The sequence below is a fragment of the Bos javanicus genome, chromosome 26, assembly GCF_032452875.1.
Source record: "Bos javanicus breed banteng chromosome 26, ARS-OSU_banteng_1.0, whole genome shotgun sequence".
Taxonomy (NCBI): Eukaryota; Metazoa; Chordata; class Mammalia; order Artiodactyla; family Bovidae; genus Bos; species Bos javanicus.
Window position 1 is genome coordinate 24578746 of NC_083893.1, and position 25143 is coordinate 24603888.

At 39.4% G+C, this 25143-nt stretch overlaps 1 protein-coding gene across 7 annotated transcripts in view; it reads right to left on the reverse strand.

Annotated features, from left to right (window-relative positions):
• Nucleotides 1–25143, reverse strand: part of CFAP43 (cilia and flagella associated protein 43) — a 100102-nt gene that overhangs the window by 39338 nt on the left and 35621 nt on the right. For 6 of the 7 annotated variants that reach the window (XM_061403367.1, XM_061403365.1, XM_061403364.1 and 3 more), the window contains 10 exons: nt 23794–23910; nt 20622–20702; nt 16034–16182; nt 14376–14479; nt 10733–10873; nt 7573–7745; nt 6272–6421; nt 4336–4466; nt 2543–2690; nt 389–490 (listed from right to left, as the gene is read on the reverse strand). In XM_061403367.1, coding sequence (XP_061259351.1) covers nt 389–490; nt 2543–2690; nt 4336–4466; nt 6272–6421; nt 7573–7745; nt 10733–10873; nt 14376–14479; nt 16034–16182; nt 20622–20702; nt 23794–23910 — 1296 coding nt within the window. The remainder of the gene's footprint in view (nt 1–388; nt 491–2542; nt 2691–4335; nt 4467–6271; nt 6422–7572; nt 7746–10732; nt 10874–14375; nt 14480–16033; nt 16183–20621; nt 20703–23793; nt 23911–25143) is intronic. The other variant, XM_061403366.1, reaches the window with a different exon arrangement.

Below are 25143 nucleotides of genomic sequence, written 5' to 3' on the forward strand. Positions count from 1 at the left end.
GTCACCCTTCTGCACATCTGAAGCCACAGTGTCTCTTCCTCTGTTCCTTATCCACCCCTTCCATGTAAGCCAACCTTGCAGCATCCTCTCAAATGTACTGCAACATGAGGTGTCACAGTTCATTCTTTGCTTTGGCACACCTGGACACTTTTCTTTGGTTTCACATTAGCCTAGGTAAGGTGCTTAAAGCTCATATAACTTAATCTAGAAAGACTGAGCTGTGTTTGGTGTGCTTGCTTACTTTCAGGAAAGTTACACTTATACAATGTAATGCTCTGCCAACCAGTATCTCCACTTTCTAATTTTCCAATGGGTTTTCATAGGAAATGAATCTACTTGACACACCTACAAAGCATTATTTCAAACCTGTTTTATGTTTTACGAATACCTCTTGGCTTTTCTGTTGTATCCATGGAATTTCTTCTATATTACCAACTTTGACTAATTCCTCTTGTGATGAATCAGTGCTTAACTGCATATTCTCAGTTACCTTAGAAGACAGATATTTCTTAAATTAAAAATTCATCAAGTTCTCCTCCTACCCTACTTCATTTCATTGCTTGAATCCCTCTGCACTTGTTGCATTAAAAAAAATACTAATAAGCATTTTGCCTGCTCAAGATGTAATGCTTAATTTTATTCCTTCCAATCTGTCCTTATATCAGCCATGCCCCTTACTGAGAAAGCAACAATGATCACCAAATCACTCTTGGCCTTCTTGCTGTTCCTGTAGACCAGATGCTATGGCCTGTTAAGGCCTGCCCCACCATTTGTGCTTAGGATCTTAATCTTTTCTTCCTTTTTGAGGCCTCTGCATCACCCTTCTGTATCATCCATTTCTGCCTTCTACTGAATCTTTCCCAACAGTATCTAAACATGCTCTGGAACCTCCTGTCCCAGGAAAGCTGCTCTTCACTGACCACCACATTCCCTTTTAGCTGCCACACTATTTCTGTCCTCCCCTTTGCGGCAAAAAGTCTTGAGAGAGTTTGGGATGTCACACTCTGTTGGTTCTCTTCACTGGCCGCTCCTCACTGGTTCTTCTCAATCTCCTTTGCCTCCCTGAACTCTTCTCCTGGTCTCTAGAAGTCGCTCTGTCTTAGTGCCCCTTGTATTTCTCACCATCCACTCTTCCATGATGATCTCACCTAGTTTTATGGCTTTAAATTCCATTCATATACCCTCGACTGTCAAATCAACATCTCGCATCCTGGACTCTGCCCAGAACATCTATACCGTGGCCTACTTGGTATCTCGCTTGGATATGTTCTCATGCTAACAGTGTTCTAACAGTGTTCTCATGCTCAGTCCAGGGAACTGATTTTGGATTTTCTTCTTTTTCCCTACAGTGGCTCCCCTACCATAGTCTCTCCCTTCTCCGTGAGTGGTACCGTCAAGTAAAAGATCTAGGCTTCATCCTTGAGTCCTTTCTTTCCCTTTCCCTCTAGGTCCAACTCATCAGGAGTTCCGTCCCCTCTACCTCTACAACCTGCCTGGAGTCTACCCCTTCTCCACAACACTCTTCTACCTCTACTGCTGATACCTGAGCTTTCTAACTCCTTGCTCTGTCTGCTTCCACTCCTATGCCTATCTGCTGCCTGTCAAAGCAGGCGGAATCATATTCCACACAGCAGAAGCAATCATTTTTAAAAAAGTGTAAATCAGACCCTGTAAATCCTTTGCTCAGAACACTTTAATAGGTTCTCACTACATGTAAAATTATGTCCAAATGCTACCTGGTTTACAAAGCCCTTCTTTGCCTATTCTTTTTCCCATTTCAAGGACCTCAGCTCCTACCACTCTCCCTTGCTCACTTCAACTGCACAGGTCTTTTTTATTTTTAGGTCTTCAAATGTACTAAGCTCTTTCTCCCTCTGCCCTGAATACTTGCCCTCCCCCACACTTTTTTTTTAAGTCAAGTCACAGACCTTCTCCTTGAAGGGGCTATCCCAGCCAGTACTATCACACCAACTCCTTTTTATTCAGTAAATAGATCTTGTTACTATCTAATTTTCCTTATGTATTTGATTATTCATGTATCTTTCTCTGCTTACCCCCAAACCCCAACTGGAATGTAGGCTCCGTGAAAGCAGACATTTTCCCAACTGTTTATGGCTATATCACCATGGCTTAGCACTCTGTAGGCCCTCAATAAACATTTATTAAATGACTGAGTGAATAAATGTCCTCTGGGTAGACACATTCTAAATAATGCACATGATCCAAAAGTACAGAGAGACTAGTTTGAACAAGCACCAGAATTGTAATAGATTTCTTTTTCCAGATAGACTTTGTACTATGGTTTTAAATTAGGTCTGAAATGTAATATTTGTGATTTTGCTTTGAGAAAATGTAGAATATTTTTCTCTTAAATGTAGTGCATGCTGTTTTTGAAAATCATGGGATATCTGGATAAAGAGGAATATTACTAAAATATCTGCTAAAACAAAACTATAATCTGAAAACATACCAATTTAGGAAGGAAGGCAAGAAAGGAGGGAGGGAGGGAGGAAGGAGAAAGAAAACTGTATTGAAACTCAACTGCATGTTCAGATTCTGATTCCAAATCCAAGGATTCTCTTCTTGCTATACTTAAATAATCATTCTCCTCATCCATGATGGTCTTCAGGTAAGTTGTAAGTTGCTGGCTATATTCAAGAATATCATTGGCTAAGATTCCTCCAAACCGCCTATATTAATAAAAAGGAAGACACATAGGCTGCTGCTGCTGCTGCTAAGTCACTTCAGTCGTGTCCGACTCTGTGCGACCCCAATTTGAAAAAGACACATTTAGCAGTGTTACTTACAGGTACCTATCCATTTCTACACAGAGAAATGTGTGGTCAATTCTCCACAGTGCTCTGAAGCTATTAGGACCCTGCTTCTTAGAGGACAGCACTCTCATGGGCTGCAGGACACAACAAGCTTCTTGATCTCCCTGGGGCCAGCTCTCCCCAGGCTGACCCCATGCCTTATCCTACAGGTCCTCTCTGCTCACCCAGCCTGGCCACTGCACAGAAGAGTTACTGCTCTGGTCGAAGCTTCAGAATGTACCAGGTGCTGTGCTACCTCACACTGTATATAATCACCTTACTCTGTTCAGTCCTCATAGTCCCTGCCCCACACTGAAGCATTATTACTTCCACTCAGTACACCAGAGCATCTCAAACTTCAAGCATATCAGCATGGCCTGGAGGGCTTGTTAAAACAGATTCCAGGGCCCCACCCATAAAGATTCTGACTCAAAAATTCGATGAGGCCCAAGAATATGCATTTCTAACAAGCTCACAGGTGCTGCAGATCCCACCTTGAATAACATGGTTGTAGATGATTTAGAGGGGTTGTCAGGTGCCTAAGTAAGTTTTTACTTAAGTTATTACTGTTTTGCTTACAGGAAGCACTATGAAATAGTATTTTTGTGGAAACAAATTGCACATTGATAAGTGGTGTCCACTGGCAGATCAAATAAGGTGACATTTCAAGTCCAGGGCATTACCTGCATGATCTCTATGCCCTGGCCATTATCTGTATGCTTGGCGATTATTTGTTTATTTAGAATTTTAGTTTTAGTTTAAGCAAAGTCTAAATTAATTTAACATTGTCTGATTAGGAAAGCAAAGTCTAATTAGGAAAGTACATCTGTATGCATGTACAGAAACGCACATACCTATGTCAGGTTTTTTAGGGATAAATAGGACTTTTAAAAATGATCTACTGTTCAGAGTTGTCCTCATTCCTTGTGTTCTTCCAACAGATGTTATGATAGGGAGGACTGATCACTTCATAGGTCTTAACTGTGTCCTTTTATTTTTTGTATTTTGATGCTTTGACATCTGGGGTCTTGTCCCTTCCAGGACCAGCAAGTCATAGAGATAGTAAACAACTTACCTGGAGCTCACCTTTCAAATGCAGACCCACAAACCCACGACCCCAAGCAAATCCTCTATTGGTCTTTCAAACTTGGGCCACTATTTTCCTCTCCTAGTAATCCCTGGGTCACATAGTGGACAACTAGCAGCAGCTCCTGTGGCCCAGAACCCACTGAAGTTATCCAAACTAGCCAATCCTAAGCCTGGCTGCTCCTCACCATGGAAACCAAAATGACGACTTTTGTCCATGTTTTCCCTGCTCCCTCTGTCTCCTAACCCTCCCTGGTGCCTCCCTATATGGCCCTCGCATAGCATGGCCTCTTCCCTGGTCTTGGGATCATTAGTACAACAGTTGTTTCAATGGCAGTTGTCTCCAGTTACGCTGGCCCTGCTATTACCTAAATAATAACATCTGAGTTTTAAAACACCATATTATGTGAGGTTGCTTACTGCAACCTGTACTTACCTCCATCTTAGGTTAACCAGTGTGTTGTCATCTCTCCCATTCACCAGAATGCTCTGTCCATCCATCGAAATTCTCACTGATTGAATCCCGCGCCCCTGGTGAGAATGACTCCGACACCGAGTAAATGTTTCCTTAATAGTTTTAGGAACAAAGTGCAGAAATTACAAGTGCAACTTTACCACAGGGATTTTTTCTAAGGGGGTTACATGCACTTTTGCTTATGGATAAACCTTTTCCTATTTGTTAACAGCATTTTAGTTGGTATGGAGTAGCCTCTTAGTAATACAAATTACTAAGAAAATTACTAATACAAAATACATTCATCACTATTGATTTGATCTCCTTTCTAGGTAATATGGAAAAAGAGGAAGTATTGTCACCAGTAGGGAAATCAGATATGGAAAGGAGAATAGACTTGCTGAGAATGGACAGTACAGGCAAATCCAGATGTCTTCAAGGATTAAGCAAGTCCCCTCGATGTGCAAAGAGGCTGAGCGTGATGAGAGGAGGCGATGGGCACTGAGTGAAGAATGATGGAGGAGGCCAATTAAATCAGTTTAGTTAGAACCCAAACACATCATTAGTTGGTACACAGTGCAATGGTTTAAATTATTTGACCAAAAACGGATTTCTTTGTCACACTAGTTATCAACCATGATAGTTAAAAAAAATTTTTTTTTAATTTTTGAATAGGGAATACATTCAAATGTTTCAAAATTTTAAAAAAACTATAAAAGAGTATGCAATGAAATCTCCTTCCTTCCCCTTCCCCAATACCTCCCAAAGGCAATCAATATAATTATACCTTAACTATCCTTTCAGAGGATTTTAATGTATATAAATAAATTTTTATACAAACAATTTTTAATATGAGGTAAAATATGTGTATTACACACTTTGCCTTTCTTACTTATTATAATAATATGTCTTGGGATTCTTTCCATATTGTTGCATTAAGACTTCCTCATGCTGTATTACAGCATAATATTCCATACTTTATTTATGCATGCTTATTTATTTATGCAGTCCTCTGTTGATGGACATCAGGTTGCTTTTACAAGCAGTACTGCCATGAACAACCACCCATATGAGGCATGTTGCACAGAATCATCCAGAAAAACTCTGACATCTTGCTGTCATGCCACTGTCAGTTGTAGCATACATTTACAAACCATTTGAATAAGAGAAAATGTACCAGTTTGCAAACTGTTCATTTAAAAATGATTTGTAAGACATTTAAGGTCTTCCCCTATATAATATGAAAGAATTAAATTGTACTGGTTATCAGTACAACTTGATCTCAAAACCTAGAAAAGGGTCTTCCACCAGGGAAGAAGAAACTATTTTCATTTAATTAGAGATCTGAGAACAATGGAAATCAGAAGTGGTGGTAGGACGGGTGACCCTGAAGTCCGCAGCGGTGGGGGAGGGCTCGTGCGCGCCACACCCTGTGTGTTTTTCCACACCACAGGAAGACGCAGGCTGGGGGTGGGGGAGGGTGGCAGCAACCAGGCCAGAAGCCCTCCAGGCCGTGGAGCTAGCAGCAATCGTCCCAGATTTGCACAGCAGTTCACTGTTTCCAAAGAAGTTCTGCATATACCTTCTTTGCTCTTACCAGAATCTCACACGGTGAGAATAAGCAAGGCCTTCCTAATATCGCAAAGGAGCAGTTCAGTGAATTTTCTCGCCACACAGTAAGTGGTGATGGAGATGGGCTGGAGCTCACCTACTGCCCCATGTTCCTTCTTTGCAGATCTCCTTTAGAGACTGCATTTCCTTTCTTAGAGACTCAAACCTTGGCACATAACACCATCAGTGGTAAGTAAGTTATGAGTCAATTTACTTAACAGTTCCAATTCCTTTCCTAAGAGCTTTTGCTCCTTATATGACATCAAGATGCAAATCCCATGATTGGGGGATAAAAAAAGGAGTTTACCAAAGTATGAATATCTCGGATACACAGAATTCCACATTTAGCTATTGTTATGAGCCACAATCCATGTGGAGACAGAGAGAGCATTCCAGGTCCATATTGTTTGCTTTGTATTTTTTGGTATGGCTTAAGAATGTGAACACCACTATGTTCCTGCCAATCAAAGAAAATGACCATATTATAGAAAAGATCAGGGGAGTGGCACCTTGCAGTTATGCGTATATAGTCAGATTCAAATCCAAAAGCATTGTCATTGGAAATAAACTGATACATGATAAAGTGGACACCTGTATTTGCACCACATTTTTTAATCTCTGATTGCAAATAAATGTTCATTTCAGCCAACTAAGAAAAGTCTTCTCTGTATATCAGCTACCATTAAAAATCCCAGCCTACAACTATCTTGATTTTTTAACTAATCCTTTTCAAATACTCCTATCCTCAACTTAAAATAAATGAGTCAATTTCCACCACCATCACCATCCCCTGCCCACCACATTTCTCACATATTCCCACCTTCAAACCTCTGCATGTGTTGTGACTTTTTTCTGGAATGTGCTTCCCCATCCCATGCCCACCAATCTGGCTTCCCTCCCTACTTCAGGAACCCCACCTCCCTGCCAAGATTATACACAATACTTCTCATGTCTAAATCTGAACAATTCTTCACAGTCCAGTTCAACTATTACTTCTACCAGGAAGCTTTTCTTAAATCCTCCTTACTACAAACCATTCCTTCCTTCTTTGAATGTCTTTGTTTCAGACCTTGCTGATAATTGGCTACTCTGAGTGAGAAGGCTTTTGATTGAAGGATTTAGAAAAAGAAGGGTGATATAATCTGGGTCAGTGTGTCTAGCAGGAAATGATGCAATATGGAAGAAGTTTGAAGAGTATGATGAAAGGATACTAGAAACATAGAGGCATTTTGTTTGCAACTTTCTTTAAGACTCAGGTATAATGTTCCACTGAAAATCATCAACGCTGTAGCTCCTGACCCCTGTAGAATGGATTTTCTAATGACAGATTTTTTTAAAATAGTTTTGAAAGTCACTAAACTAATATTGTGTCATCCGCGTGTTTATCTGACAAGTATGATGCATGTGCCACAAGTATGAGGTTGCTCAAATGTATTTTATGATGAATTAACAAATCATGCTAATATATCTAATTTAAAGAAGTTATTTTACTATAATAAAGACATTTGTTAACTGGACTAGAGTGTTAAATGGTGGATCATGTCTAATGAATACAATGTACCAATCTTGACTGCTAAGAAAAAGACAGAATGCTTAAGTTTGGCATACTTTTTCAGGAAGAAGATAGCTGCAGATGTATGGCACTTGGTTACAGAAGCCATATATTCGGTTACTATACAAGTTCAGGACCGCAGAGGACAGAGTGTGCTCTGTCTCATACACAAACTTATGAATGAATTCATCTCTCAGCCTCCCTCGTTCATCAGCAAAGTTTGCAGACACTGTAATATTTGGGGAAGAAGATAGATAATTTGTACCATTTATTGATTTTATTTTTTTAATTAGTATGACAACTATGAAAAGCAAAATAAAAAATTAAATGCTCAGTTAATATAGAGACTATTAGGGGATAAAAATGATTGGAAAACAACTTGGCTCCATTAGAAATACTTGAGTATTACATGACTAACAGTAAGTAAATTATATTTTATCAGTTAAGTAGAGACATGATGAAACTCATTATGGTCTCAGTTCAGTTCAGTTCAGTCGCTCAGTCGTGTCCAACTCTTTGCAACCCCATGAATCGCAGCATGCCAGGCCTCCCTGTCTATCACCAACTCTTGACAGTCTTAATTAAGACATAAAAGTACCTTGAGGTTTTTGACTTTCTTATACTCTATAATTAAATATTTGCAAAATAGCTACCCAGATATATTTGTTATTTAAAACAAAGTGTCTATTTTATCAGACCTTTTTATCCAGAAAGCTTTCTTTATGATTTTATCAATGAAAGTAACTACATAGTAACATATATGAATCTGACTCTGTATATTTAAAGCTACAAAAAAGAGTGGAGAAGGAAATAGCAAGCCACTCTAGTATTTTTGTCTGGGAAATCCCATGGACAGAGGAGCCTGGTGGACTCAGTCCATGGGGTCACAAGAGTCGGACACGACCACAACAAAAAGAGACATCACAAAGTGACAAATCAACTTACAAAAGTGACAGTTGATCCTTTTTTTCCTCTGATAGTAAGATTTGTATGAATGACAGGATCTAGTGACAAATAGATTCAAGGGATTAGATCTGATAGAGTGCCTGAAGAATTATGAACGGAGGCTTGTAACATTGTATAGGAAGCAGTGATCAAGACCATCCCCAAGAAAAAGAAATGCAAAAAGGCAAAATGGTTGTCTCAGGAGGCCTTACAAACAGTTGTGAAAAGAGGAGAAGTGAAAGGCAAAGGAGAAAAGGAAAGATATACCCATTTGAACGCAGAGTTCCAAAAAATAGCAAAGATCACTTCCTCAGTGATCAATGCAAAGAAATAGAGGAAAACAACAGAATGGGAAAGACTAGAGATCTTTTCAAGAAAATTAGAGATACCAGGGGAACATTCATGCAAAGACGGGCTCAATAAAGGACAGAAATGGTATGGACCTAACAGAAGCAGAAGATATTAAGAAGAGGTGGCAAGAATACACAGAAGAACTATACAAAAAAGATCTTCATGACCCAGATAATCACAATAGTGTGATCACTCACCTAGAGCCAGACAACCTGGAATGTGAAGTCAAGTGGGCCTTAGGAAGCATCACTATGAACAAAGCTAGTGGAGGTGATGGAATTCCAGTTGAGCTATTTCAAATCCTGAAAGATGATGTTGTGAAAGTGCTACACTCAACATGCCAGCACATTTGGAAAACTCAGCAGTGGCCACAGGACTGGAGAAGGTCAGTTTTCATTCCAATCCCAAAGAAAGGCAATGCCAAAGAATGCTCAAATGACTGCACAATTGTACTCATCTCACATGCTAGTAAAGTAATGCTTAAAATTCTCCAAGCCAGGCTTCAATAGTACATGAACTGTGAATTTCCAGATGTTCAAGCTGGATTTAGAAAAGGCAGAGGAACCAGAGATCAAATTGCCAACATCCACTGAATCATAGAAAATGTGAGAGAGTTCCAGAAAAATATCTACTTCTGCTTTACTGACTATGCCAAAGCCTTTGACTGTGTGGATCACCACAAACTGTAGAAAATTCTGAAAGAGATGGGAATACCAGACCACCTTACTTGCCTCCTGAGAAATCTGTATGCAGGTCAAGAAGCAACAGTTAGAACTGGACATGGAACAAACTAGACTGGTTCCAAATTGGGAAAGGAATATGTCAAGGCTGTACATTGTCACCCTGCTTATTTAACTTCTATGCAGAGTACATCATGAGAAACGCTGGACTGGATGAAGCACAAGCTGGAATCAAGATTGCCGGGAGAAGTATCAATAACCTCATATATGCAGATGACACCACACTTATGGCAGAAAGGGAAGAACTAAAGAGCCTCTTAATGGAAGTGTAAGAGGAGAGTGAAAAAGTTGGCTTAAAACTCAACATTCAAAAGACTAAGATCATGGCATCTGGTCCCATTACATTATGGCAAATAGATGGGGAAACAGTGGAAACAGTGACAGACTTTATTTTTGGGGGCTCCGAAATCACTGCAGATGGAGACTGTAGCCATGAAATTAAAAGACACGTACTCCTTGGAAGAAAAGCTATGACCAATCTAGACAGCATATTAAAAAGCAGAGACATTACTTTGCCAAGGTCCATCTAGTCAAAGCTATGGTTTTTCCAGTAGTCATGTATGGATGTGAGAGTTGGACTATAAAGAAAGCTGAGTTCCGAAGAATTGATGCTTTTGAACTTCAGTGTTGGAGAAGACTCCTGAGAGTCTCTTGGACTGCAAAGAGATCCAATCAGTCCATCCTAAAGGAAATCAGTCTTGAATGTTCATTGGAAGGACTGATGCTGAAGCTGAAACTCCAATACTTTGGCCACCTGATGCGAAGAACTTACTCCTTGGAAAAGACCCCGATGCTGGGAAAGATTTAAGGCAGGAGGAGAAGGGGACAACAGAGGATCAGATAGTTGGATAACATCACTGACTCAATGAACATGAGTTTGAGCAAGCTCCGGGAGTTGGTGATGGAGAGGGAAACCTGGCATGCTGCAGTCCATGGGATCGCAAAAAGTCGAACACGACTGAATGACTGAACTGAACTGAGAGGAAAGTCCACATTTCACATAATTTAGCAGTCACATCAGCTTTACTTTGTAAGACACAGAAAAGGTTTTGGCCATTTTAACCTCTTCACATGTTAAAAGAAAAAAAAAAATGCTATCACTGGAAAAGAGGAAAAAAAAAGCTATAGCAACTATTCAACTGGGTGCCCAGGACAGAATTGCTTGCTCACTTTTCTTTACCTTCTGGTAATATTTTAGGCAGAGAAAATATTTCCAGCCTGCTTCTTCTTGTTTCTGGAAGTGGGGAAAGCACCATCACTTCTACTATGTCTGTTTCCAAAGGAGACACAGTGGATATTTGTAAAATACCTTTGCCCATCTCTGAAAGCAAATGGAAATCAGCACAAGTCATTGTTGATATGTTTATAGAAGCTTTCATATTTCTAGGTAAGATATCACATTATAGACCTGTCTTAACAAATCTTTTGATCCAAATCTACTTATTGGATATTTAAGTGATCTTTAAACCTAAGTGATAGAAACATTTTTTGATGAACAGATGGGGGATTCTCCTCATGAGATGTCTAAATGGGCAGATTCAATCCAGCTGAGTGGGACTCAGCTTCCATCCAGCCAGAGGGGCCTCCAGAGTCCGCCGGCTCTACCCTACTCGACAGTGCCCACAAGCTCTGGCCTCTTGAATGTCCACTCCAGCCATCTGCCCATTCCCAATACTGAATAAACATTTTTGCCACAGCCAAGGTATCGCAGGTATGGTAGGAATACACTTGCTGTTATGAGTGTGTCCTACAGTAAGCCAGCGAATCCCACCAAGGGGCCTTGCCTGGGGCCGCTTGGATTCTCTCCAGCTCCGCTACTGCCACTCCACACAGCTACTGCTCTGTGTGTGTCCACCGTCTCGGGCCCCATCTCAGCCCCTCCATCAGGTGTTATATAGGGTAGCCTTTCCTCTTACTGAACAAGGAAGACAGAGAACATCTGATATAAACTTGACTTCAACTTTCTTATCCTGAATCTCACATTTTCTGTTATCTTCCCTCTTCATTTCTTGACATTTTTAGGAATAAAATGTAACCCTTTCCATCTGTGATTTTGAGCCTACACCTCCAATATATCATTACACCATGTGCTATTAATTACCTCTTTTGATTTCCTTGGGTCTTTTAGGTCTTCTCCTATTGAGGCCTCAAGACTCCCCTATCTTCAGATTAGAATGTTCCTTCAATCCTGTTTCCCCACCAGTTACTAATTCTCTTTTCTCCACTGCAAACATCTGAGAGCAGAAATTGCTGGTTACCAACTTCCTTTTCTGACTGCCATTCCCACCTGAAACGCTGTCTCTCTGTCCCAAAGGAGTAGCTCTCCCTGGGCTCACACGGTGACTGCCGCATCCCAGCCCTCGTGCCCTGACACTTCTGCCACAGTCCACCATTCATACAGCCTTCCTTCTCAAGCTCTTCCAGGTGCGGGTGACTCCCAGTTCTCTCACCCATCTTTAGTTTTCTTCACTGCCTTGTCTTCTCTGTCTACAACTTCAGTGTTAAGTAGCTTTTCCCATCCTATACTCTGAATGACAAGATATGTTAAAAAATGGAACATTTAGGCAGGACTGGTACCCATTCTAAGGTCAGCCATCAGTCCTCATCACACTCCATGCCATCTAATTTACATATCTAGGTTACCTGTTTGACCTCATTACACAGTTGGGTTTGCTTCAACTCTGTCTTAAACCATCTCATGAGCTTCCATGATTTCAAGATCAGAATTCCATCATTAAACTTTGAACTACAAATCTTCATTTCTGAATTAATGGTAAATGTCTCCAAATGAAGATCTTATTGGCTTCAACTCTACAGAGCTTGTCAGCTCACCCTATCCCTCAGCCTCCGTAACTTTCTTTTCCCTTGAGTTTTTACTTCAACTGATGACAGCACAAACTTCCACCATCTGGGTTAGAAACTTCAGAGTCGTTGCTGATCCCTTCCTTTCACATACAATCAATTATCAAGTTCTACCAATTCCATCATTCATAGCTGTCCACTCCTTCGCCTTTCCATGACTGCTGCATGATCTTGTACACTGTGGATAAGAGCACAAGCTCTGAAGCCAGACTTCCTGAGCTTGAGTCCTGGCTACCTGCGTGGCTTTGGACAAATACTTAACCTCATTGTGCCTCAATTGCCTTATCTTTAAACTGGGCATAACAGTGGTCTCTACCTCACAAAAGCTGCCTATAAGAATTAAATGAATTAACACATGCCAAGTACTTAGAATACTGGATATTACATGACAAGGACTCCTTCAATAAATGTTAGCTTTTGTTATGACTAACAGCATTTCTTGTGTAAGTTACTATAATGTTTTTCTGAATTTTTTTATTCCGTTCTCTTGCCTTTCTTCTCCAGCCTTCACACTGATTCCAGAGTCCTCCTCTAAAAACCAAATAAAATCACACTAGTCCCATCTTGAAAACGTCTGATGATGTGTCATTAGCTACAGAACAAAGTCCAGACTCCTTGGGATGATGTTCAAGACCCTCCACTTTGTTTCAAACCTTGTCGTCATGATCATAACCTGGTAAACTCATATACTTGTTATGCCAGACTTCTTACCATTCCAAGTGCCGTTGCTCAAACTTTTGTCCTGAGCTAGAATGCCAACAAGCCCCATCCTCCACTACTTTAAATCCTTGGAAAATTCTCCTGCTCCGTATTCTCTGTGCCTCCTCTTCACCTCCACTCCTTTCTTCACACCTGAGAATTAATTACTTCTTTTCCTGAGCCTACACAGCACTCTGCTATTTCTCCTCCACTAAATTTCTTCCTTGACATTTTCATGCTTCCACAGGGCCTAGGTTCAGCATTTTACACTTAGTAGGCACTCAATTTTTAAAAATCAGTACATAGATTTGAAAATTTACATTTATATTTGGTATATAAAGCCAGAGATAAAAATATTAGTTCTTATTATTTATCACCAAAGTGCTATCTCACCTGTCAGTTTTGTGGTTTACCTGGGCATTTGGACACACATTACTGAAAAAGCTGAATGTCTTTTTTAAAAAATTTTTATTCATTTATTTATTTTTGGCCACACCACATGGCTTGTGGGATCTTAGTTCCCCAACCAGGGATTGAACCTGAGCCCTCGGTTGTGAAAGCACAGAGTAAAGATGCATGTAACAAAACTTTCTTTAGATATCTTAATTAAATAGAGATCAAATACTATTTAAAAAGTTATTTCGGGACTTCCCTGGTGGTTCAGTGGCCAAGACTCCACACTCCCAATGCAGGGGGCCTGGTTCAATCTCTGGTCGGGGAACTAGATTCCACACGCGGCAACTACAGATCCTGCACGCCACCACTAAAGATTCTGGCGTGGCAACTAAGACCCAGCACAGCCACATACATAAATAAATGTTTTTAAAAAGTATTTCAGGGATAAACCAACTCAACTTCCGTTTGTAGTAACATTAAAAACATTCAGCCATTTCATTAATTCATTACCTGATTCAAGAAGAGTTATTTAACATCAACTGTATACCAAGTAGATGTACCAAAACCTCTAAATATGATATGGGAATTCTCCTTAGTAACTTTGAACAGCTATTTAAATGTTTCTGTTTTAGAAAACATGCTACAAGTAATTGCTTCACCATGGTCCCATTTCCACAACTTTAAATTCTTTAGAATAAATTGACCAATATCTTAAGTTAATAAGCATTCTATGGCAACTTTCCTGGCGATCCGGTGGTTAAGACTCCATGCTCCCAGGGTAGGGAGCATGGGTTTGATCCCTGATCAAGGAACTAGGATCCCACATGCTGCCCAGATTGGGGAAAAAAATAATTCAGTGTAAGTACCTATGAATCCAAGAATCTCAAATAAACTTGAGGGTTTGGCATTGATAACAAAGATGTGTCCTTCTGATGTTCCAACTAATACATACATTCCTCTCTGGTCATACCTAGAAAAGAAGAAATCTGATTATCAGATTCTACTTGTTTCACTCATAAGATGGTAAACAAATTTATTGAAAGACATCATGGAGATATATCCAAAACGAATTATTCTTATGGTTTATGATTTTTAATATTATCAGACTTTATAAAAGGTAAGTGATTATACAAAATGTAATCATTACATTTTAGGCTAATATTGTTTCTGAATTGTAACTTATAAGTATATGGTCAAGAAGATTCACTAAAAACAGGCAACTATGTCATTGTAAGTGAACAAAATATGACAGTAAAGCTTTCTGATATTTCAGGTGGACATAAGCAATTCTCAAATTAGAGATGAGTGGAGCATTCCAATGCCCCTAAGTACCAGTCCTGGCAGAAAGAAGAAGAATGTAGCAAAATGTTTCTATACTTTGATCAAATTAGAAAAAGTGGGAAATGCAAATTAGGATAAGAGAGAAACATCTGAAAAAGGAGAGGTGCCAAAAAAAATGATACAGAGGAGTGGAATGTAAATGGAGAGAGATTACAGATCCTTCCCTACAGAGGCAGCAGAGCTTGTAGGAACAGCACAGATGGTGGAAACCCAGCTCCCTGCAGTGCTAGCTGACTAATCTTGGCAAATGCTTCTTTTTGAACCTAAGTTATCTCACTTGTGAAATAGGGACAAGCATAATACTTTTCTGAATGTTTGACAAGTGTCACATTCAGTAAACTACAATGTGTAACAGCACATCAAGCTGTAAAGCAGGGCAAAAATGTCATTTCTTGTTAATACTTAGTGTTACGATAAATTAATCAAAGATATAATAATAACAATATAAGTCTAAACTCAGTGGCTCTAGGCTGTCTTCTAAAAAGTACTGTTTCAAAAAATTTGAAATCATCTAAATGTCTATCAATATACTGTCTCAAAAATTATGGAATGTATTCCATGTGATGGAATACTATGTAGCTATAAAAAAAGAATGAAGGTCTTCATGTGTGGATAGAAGACTCTCTAAGATATACCATTAAGTGAAAAAAATTGTGGTGCAGAACATTATATATAGTTTGCCACCCTATAAGAGCAAAAGCAATGACTCTGGAGCCCAATTGCCTGGGTTCAAATCTCAACATTTGCCATTTACAACATGTGTGATATTAATTGTTATTTAAATTCTTTGTGTATCATCTTCCTTAAATGGAGACAATAAGAATACCTGTCTCACGAGGTTAATACAACTGAAGTTCCTGGTACACTCTAAGTGCTAGATACACATTCATGCAATTAAAAGGAAGTACTTATTTTTCTGCTTGTTTGTGAATAAAATATGTCCAGTAAAAAGACACAAGAAACTAGTAACAAGCTGTCTCCAAGGAGGAGAACTGGGTATTTGGGGATAACAGTGGGAAACTGTATTGTACTATATACACCTCTGTATTTCTTGAATGTAGAACTGAGTCAATATACTAATTTTCAAAACAACACATGTAAAACCTAAAAAAAGTTAAAACTTCGGTGGAAATCTCAATAGACAGGCCTGACAAAGTTGCTGCCAGAAACAGGCGGTCCTTACAGGAGGTGCTGCACAGGTGATTCAGAGAGAAAGGCCTTATGAACTTCATGAGGGGATTCGACGTCCCGGACGTCGAGGAAGTAGACACGGCCGTCCTCAGTCCCCACGGCCGCAGACAGGGATGATGGAGAGCAAGCCAGAACTGTTGCCTGTTTAGGACAGATGCAAAACAGAAACAGACTCACAGATGGAAAACCAAGGAGTAGGGGGGCAGGGCAAAATAGGGGTATGGGATTAACAGACATAAACTACTAGATATAAAACACATTAGCAAAAGGGTACACTGTATAGCACAGGGAATTACACCCACTAGTCTTATAATAAGCTATAATTGAGCATACTCCACAAAGATACTGAATCACTATGCTGTTCACCTGAAAAATTAACACAATACTGTAAATCAATTAGATTCAATAAAAAATAAAATAAACCCCAGCTTCACTGCACCAAAAAATGAAGCCTGCTTTCCTACACTTAAGAGTTCTACAGTTTATTTTAAAAACCCGCAGAACAAGAAGAGTGGCAAGTGTCATGTGGTATTACAAATTATACACTCAACATCCTTCAGCTAATCAATCACATAAGAAGTCATAGGAATCTATATATCACATTCTTTTATCCTAAAATTGGAATGATAAAAATATGAGAAAATTGCCTGAACTTTAAACCATGACTTCATTTTTATCCTTAATTGATTAGAAAATGATTATACCTGATAATAATGAAAAATAAAATAGGAAATTTAAAATATATTCCTAGCATCATTTGGACATCTTTATTGAGTGTTAGTGATTTTTTAAAATCAGCATTCATCTGCTGGATAATAGTAGATCCTGGGATGCTGGTATAACTGAGGAAGACTTCAAAAAATAATCGTATCATGGAGCACGTGGCCTGTCACCAAAGAAACGCATCACAGATTTCTGCTTATCCAACAGTCATTTACAGAAGATGATATCTAAGAGAACAAATCTGTGGTCATGATACTTTAGGAATCAGATTCATTTCTCTATAGTTTTCACTGACAAAGCCCACTGGGGTCCCCCAGAAAAGTCAGATGAAAACTAGGTGATAAGGTCTAAGCTCTTCATTTGTGCTTTAGTCTAATTTCTCCTGCTCACAGGGTACATGTGCAGCAGTCTAGTACCCAGCACTTCAGACAAGAGTTCTTAGTGTGAGACCGCTGCAACACCTCAATTCCGTGGCCGTGCAGAGACGTACTGCCAGTAACACCTCAGTTCAAGACTTAAGATGGCCGCAGGGTGGCTGTGCACAGAGACGCTGCACCCAGAATTGGATCCTGAGGGGAGGAGCACGGCTGGACCGGCCCATGGCAACTCCGCCCTCCCCCGGGAGAACTCTACAGAGCAGCCTCAGCCTCTCCCTGGGACACAAGTGTGTGCTCCAGAAGGACAGCTCCCACCTCTCCACCCTCGGATCAAAAAATAAGATTTTCCTTTGTTGTTGAGCCGAACTCAGTATTGCTCTATTGGCACAAGAAACACCAGAGAGGGGGACCCCTGTAAGTAACATAACTACATTTTGGAGGTTGTTTTGAATAAAATAACAGAATGTTAGAAATGGAAAAGATCTTGAGGTCATCCTTTTGCAGATTAGAAAGCAGAGGCAAAGGAAAATGTAGCAATTTGCCCCCAGGATCCCAAAGCTGATAACAACGCTCAGAGGAAAACTCAGGTGTCCTGCCTCATTAGAATGCAGTTTCTCCATTGAGCAGGTTTTCATTTTGTTTTTTAAAGTGAATTTTCTGAGGCTTAACCAGGTTGAGTCTACTGGTATCTCAGTATGAAACTGGGAACAAAGTGGTGAGGGTTTGGGGTGTTTTTAGCTGAAAACCTTTATGGGAGCTCTTAGTGTGTGTGTGTATGTATCTGTGTTTCCTCAACACAATCAGTTGAAATTACCCTCCATTCCAGGGCAATAGTTGACTAGGCTAAAAACTGGCAGGTAACATCAAGTGAAGGTATTAGTGTTTGGGCATCCTGCCATCATGATGCTAAGCAGGGTTCTCTGAGGACCACTACCTAAAATGTTCATGGAGAATACAGTCCTGGACATAGGCAGGGCGATCTAGCCTCTGTACTGCTGGATCAACCCATTTATCAATTCTCCAGAGGGGAGCAGTAATCTTCAGTAAGGAGAAATCACTGATTTTCCCCAACAAAGGCTGATCTACATGAATGTACATGCTTGGTTTTGAGCTCAGTGAAGGGATGTCTGCTTAACTGTGACAGTTGCCCAATCTCTCCCTTCTGGTCAGGGGAAAGGAAGATATCTGAAGCAGAAAGAGGGTCTTTTGATGGTAACTATATCCTTCCTTGGGCTTCCCTGGCAGCTCAGTTGGTAAAGAATCCACCTGCAATGCAGGAGATGCTGGTTTTTTATGCCTGGGTCGGGAAGATCCGCTGGAGAAGGGATAGTCTACACATCCAGTATTCCTGGGCTTCCCTTGTGGCTCAGTTGGTAAAGAATCTTCCTGCAATGTGGGAGACCTGGGTTCGATCCCTGGGTTGGGAAGATCCCCTGGAGAAGGGAAAGACTACCCACTCCAGTATTTTGGCCTGGAGAATTCCAAGGACTGTATAGCCCAAGGTATTGTATTGGTATATGGGAAAGAACAAACTTTTCCTTGGTGGCAATTATTTCTGAAACCCTAGTGATTTATATCTCACTCATGCTGCAAATTCATTGTGGATTGACAGGATCTCTTTTCCCCCATGGTCTTTCAGGGAACAAAGCTGACAGAGGCTCCACCAATTAATAGGGGCTCGCAAAGAGTCGGACACGACTGAGCGACTTTCCTATCCCTCCTTAGCCAGGAAGTGCAAGGTAAGTTCTGATTATACAAACCCTTAGGTTTGTATGTCTCTCATCTGTACAAAGAGGTGTGATCAGATAAACTTTAAGATTTTTCTAGTTCTAGTAATTCTAACAGAAATGAATACATATAAACCTTTGCCACACTGATTATGGAGTCCACACATACTCTTTTAGGTAAGAATTTTTATCTTTACTTTTTAGGATGAGTTTACTTATCTCATTGAGTTATATATCTTTTGCATCTTGTATCCTCTTATATGAAGTATGATGCTTCATCTTGCATTATTGAGATTTTAATTTACAATAGAGAAGGACTATAACTTTCCTCCCTACTATCTAGATCCATATCTCATCAAGAATTATGAAATATAGAAAAAATGATAATTTAAGAAAAAATAGCCTTACCATTGTTTCTTGGTCTTTTTATACTTTTAAAATATTATTTTATGTGCATCATGACCATGGTGGAAAGAATGGTATCACCTTATGGTAGGTTATGCTTAGGTTTAGGTGAACAAATGTAGTTTGCCACCCAGCATACATACACCTTCCTTGTGGAAAATTTCTTGAATATCTTTTAAGAAACCATCTCTCTTCTATTTTCAGTTGAGTGGAATGGATCTAAGTCTCATTTCCAAGGCAGATTTTAAGCCAACTAGCATTTCTCATGCCCCTGTCCACAGTGATTAGTTCAGGGGTGTTATTAAGATATTAGGATATATCTACTAAGCCCTCTGAAAAGGAGAAACTTTTCTCTTCCTCCTCCTATTGTAGGAGGTTTTCTTCCCTGATGATCTGATGTGAGGTTGGTATTCGTGGCATTTGGGTATCACACGAAGTCTTAGATGAAATTAAGACGTAGTACACAGACAGAAAGAAAGACGAGCTCCTTGGTAATATCATTTGAGTTGCTGGATAAAGCCACAGCTGAGCCCAGAGGAGCTCTATACTTTATAGTTAATTGAGCCAATAGCCCACACTTTTTCATTTTTGGCTCAAGCTGGTTAGACAGGCACCTTTCTTTCATTTCTAACTGATCTTCTTGAGGTTAGATGGGGCCACTTAACTAGTTACAGCCAAGGAATGTTTTGTTTTTTATTAAAAACACTTAATTGCTAGTTCAAGACTCTCCAGAACTCTTCTCATCTCATGGTGTGCGTGCATGATCAGTCGCTCGGTTGTGTCTGACTCTTTGTGACCCCATGGACTGTAGCCTGCCAGGCTCCTTTATGCATGGAATTTTTCAGGCAAGAATACTGGAGTGGGTTGCCATTTCCTCCTCCAGGGGATCTTCCCAACCCAGAGATAGAATGCTCATCTGCATCTTCTGCATTGTCAGGCGGATTCTTTACCACTGAGCCAAGTGGAAAGCCCATCCTGTGGTACTGAGGAGCTTTTAATTGGTGGAGCCTCTGTCGGCTTTGTTCCCTGAAAGACCATGGGGGAAAAGAGATCCTGTCAATCCACAGTGAATTTGCAGCATGAGTGAGATATAAATCAGTAGGTTTCAGAAATAATTGCCACCAAGGAAAAGTTTGTTCTTTCCCATATTCCAATACAATACCTTATGTTCTACCCTCTGGGCTGTGGAACATACTTTTTACACAAGAATTACTCTAAACATATAAGGTAAAATACATTAATGTCTCTGTAACAAGTATTTCCACAAACTGTTGACATGTGAACACAAAAAGGTAAGTTGGATTAGAATTAAATATTTTTTAAAAATCCACTTATAAGGCACACTTACTTGGATATTCAGATAAACCCTGCTGACACAAGCACCATCCTCTATACCCCAAACACAAACTTCCCCTGACTGTGTGAGTGTCTGTAAAAGAAAGAAGAAACTCAAATGGAAAACAAGACTGCTATGGGAGCATGTTCTAAACTTCTTTCTAGTATATCAATCACTGATGATTTAAAATAAAATTTCATTTTATTTATGTGGATTAAAATTACTTTGCAATCTCAATGTTAATACTTCTGATTTAAACAAATATTAACTATTACCTTTCAGTTCAGTTCAGTTCAGTTGCTCAGTCGTGTCTGACTCAGCGACCCCATGGATTGCAGCACGCCAGGTCTCCCTGTCCATCACCAACTCCCAGAGTTTACTCAGACTCATGTCCATTGAGTCGGTGATGCCATCCAAACATCTCATCCTCTGTCGTCCCCTTCTCCTCCCACCTTCAAACTTTCCTAGCATCAGGATCTTTTCAAATGAGTCAGTTCTTCACATCAGGTGGCCAAAGTATTGGAGTTTCAGCTTCAGCGTCAGTCCTTCCAATGAATATTCAGGACTAATTTCCTTCAGGAGTGACTGATTGGATCTCCTTGCAGTCCAGGGGACTCTCAAGAGTCTTCTCCAACACCACAGTTTAAAAGCATCAATTCTTTGGCACTCAGCTTTCTTTATAGTCCAACTCTCACATCCATACATGACTACTGGAAAAACCATAGCTTTAACTACACATACCTTTATTGTAATGTCTCTGTTTTTTAATATGTAAATATGTATTTAATATGTATTAAATGCATATTAAACATGTATTTAATATGTAAAGTAGTATCTCTGCTTTTTAATATGCTGTCTAGGTTGGTCATAACTTTTCTTCCAAAGAGTAAGTGTCTTTTAATTTCATGGCTGCAGTCACCATCTGCAGTGATTTTGGAGCCCAAGAAAATAAAGTCTGTCACTGTTTCCATTGTTTCCCCATCTACTTGCCATGAAGTGATGGGACCTGCTGCCATGATCTTCATTTTCTGAATGTTGAGTTTTAAGCCAACTTTTTCACTCTCCTCTTCCACTTTCAAGAGACTCTTTAGTTTTTCTTCACTTAATATGTGTTGGTATAAATTTTTTTGGTATTTATCCTTCTAGTGTTCTCTGAGCTTCCCAGATCTGTAGTTTGGTGTCTGACATTAATTTTGGAAAATTCTCAGCCCTCATTACTTCAAACATTTCCTCTGTTTGTTCCTTCCTTTCTTCTCCTTCTGGCATTCCTATTACATGTATGCTACACCTTTTGCAATTGTCCCATGTTCTTGGTTATTCTGTTCTTTTTGATTCTTTTTTCTTTTTGAATTTCAGTGTTGAAGGTTCTACTGACATTTCTTCAAGCTTATTGATTCTTTCCTCTGCAATATTCAGTCTATTGATGAGCCCACCAAAGACACTCTTCATTTCTGTTACAGTGTTTTATATTTTGAATATTTCTTATTTTCTTTCTTAGTGTTTCCATATCTCTACTTATATTTTCTAATCATTCTTTCATGTTGCCCACTGTTTTCATAAGACCCCTTAGTATATTAATCATAGTTGTTTTAAATTTCTGGCCTGATAAATTACAACATCTTTGTAATTATTTGCAGATACAATATCTGAGTCTGGTTCTGACGCTTTCTCTGTATCTTCTAACTGTTACTGTCTTTTAGTATGCCTTATAATTTTTGTTAAAAGCTGGACATGATGTACTGTGTAAAAGCATATGAATTAAGTAGGCTGTAATATGGGGTTTTATGTTTATCTGGCTAGGAGTTAGACTGTGTTTATTGTCTGCTGTAGCTGAATGTGTCAGAAACCAAAACTGCCTCTAGGGTCCTCGTTTTTGGTCTGAGATGTGCAGATTCTCCCATTGTAATCCCCCTGGGTGCTGGCTCCAGGGCTGGTTTCTACTTCTGGGTATCTGCTCCCGCAAGCTATGATTCTTTGCATCTGCCTGTCTGTCTCTATAATTTTGGGGGCAGTGGTTTCCCCTATGACCCCAATTCTCTGATGGGTCTGAGAGGAATGGTTAATTTTAAGTTTATTCAGCTTTTCTTTCCCCCTGTTGTAAGGTTCTTTACATGCTAGACTGGAAACCCAAAGTTCGTCTTGTTCATTTTTCTTCTTTCACAGGATCAAGACTGAAAGCATTTTAAAGTAACTGCAATGTGATACAGTTTAAATTCTGTTTCTTGAATAAGAGGGAGTGAGTACATGATGTTGTGGATCAAGTATCTAAATTCTAAACATGAAAATCTTGTATTAAATTTTTAAATTTAATTCTTATCAGAGAATATCTGGAAGAAAAAGCATATAATCAGAATCTGACAACTGGAAGAACTCTTGAAAGTGAAGTTGCTCAGTCATGTCCGACTCTTTGTGACCCCATGGACTGTAGCCTACGAGGTTCCTCCATCCATGGAATTTTCCAGGCAAGAGTACTGGAGTGGTTGCCATTTCCTTCTCAGGGGATCTTCCCGACCCAGGGATCGAACCTGGGTCTCCTGCATTGCAAACAGGTGCTTTTACCATCTGAGCCACCAGGGAAGCCTGGAAGAACTCTTAAGTGTTACCTATTCCATAGTTTATGTATCTTTTTATTAATATTTGCTAGAACTCCCAAAATCTTAATGGATTTGTTGATGAATCATATGGAAAGTGAATTATATTTCTTGAGATCAACCAAAGGTAAGCAGTTAATCATCAGAAAAAATTTTTCTTTTCTAAATGTGTAAGGTGGCTTTTTTTTTAAGTAGATTGAATACATGTTTTATGCATGGCAACTATTTCATTTTCATTTTCAGATGGGGCTGGATCACTCTGAAAAAGGGTAAACACTTATAGTTTAATGAGTGTTGACAACTCACTAGCAACGAATGTGTTTAAAGATATGGCTTGGAAAGCTTGGATGGTGAATGCAAACAGGATGGCTCTTAAGATTTTAATTGCTTTGGTCATGTTCAGAGACTTAATATTATGAAGTCACAATGTGATGATGTCATTTTAACTGGGGAGTAGATCTAATGATGGAAGTGGCTGGCATTTCTACTGCATCTTCAAGAGGACACTCTGTTTCCTATTTGCAACAGGTTGCACATGAATTTCCAAATCTCATCCTTAAATCCTATTGTGGAACAAAGACAATATTCCTTACCATGCAGAATTCATTTCCAGGTGTGATGAAGTCTGTTGCCTGAAATTTCCCATCACAAGCCTCTAGGACTTTCTCAAAGGTTGGCTCCTCACCAAAAGTATAAATAAAAATAGACCCCTGTAAATACACCAAAAAAGAAAAAAATAATGCATTGTTGTGTGTTCTGTTGAACAAATAGTTATTAAATGTTCACTGTAAAGAAGACACTGTGTGGGAAAATGTGTTGGGAAAGTAGAGATAAACTCAGTAAGGCCCTGACCTTGAGGAATTTAAAATCTAAACACTTGCTTTATTGATTCTTGAGTTCACTAATCAATTAAAATATTCAATAAGTAAGACTTCTTTTCTCCATTTCCAGGCATTTATTTTTTAGATTACAAAACATAATGAAGCACTTTTTCTTGACTTCAAAAACTATGTTTATTTATGCAGAAAGTTTGAAGAATGTGGAAAACCAAAAAAGTTGTTAACATGAACTAAATTCTATCACATACTAGACCATGATGGGTACTAATGAAACTTTTAAATAAACTTTTGTGAAGCTTGTAGAGGTGTGTCTGAAGCTGTTACTTTAAAACTTGTTTATCATTCTCAGGTTCCAAATTCACCTCTCTAAAAAAAAAAAAAATCTATCCTGTGCCTTATACATCTCTGCCAAGTAACTATACTATGGTATGGTTACTAGCAATAAGAAGTCTGCTTTAAACTGATCACAAATTCTTCACATTTACTTGAGTTAAACATGAATGTTTTTATTCTTGTTTATGTAAAAAAACACAACTCTGTAAAGTCTAAACTTTGGTAGGTATTTACTGATTTTACCTTTCATTCATTCCTTCAACAAATATGGAGTGGATACACTGTGCCAGACACAGGTCTGGATGCGGGGGCTATATCAGAGGACAGGACAGGCAAAAATTCCCTGTCTTCATGGAGCTCACATTCTACTGGGTGATTCAGTCAATACATAAGATATCTAAATAATATGTATTATAAGTTAAAGAGCAATAATTGTAGAAAGAAAACAAGATAAAGCAGGGAAACAGCATATGACGTGGCAAAATAAGAGGGTAGAATTCAAACCTGAGTGTCCAAGAAACACTTTACTGAGAAGGTGAGTTTAGGGAAAAGACTTGAAGGAAATGAGGAAGGTATTCACATGGACTCTGGGGAATGCATTCCAGACAGAAGGAGCAGCCAATGCACTCTGAGGGAGGAGCGAGCCTGGTGAGTACAAAAAGCTTACATGATGGCCAGCATGACTGAAGCAGGGTGAACAAGACCCATGGGAGATAAGGCCAGGGTGGGGAGTGGAGTCTACATCATGAAGAACCTTGAAAAGCATAGTGA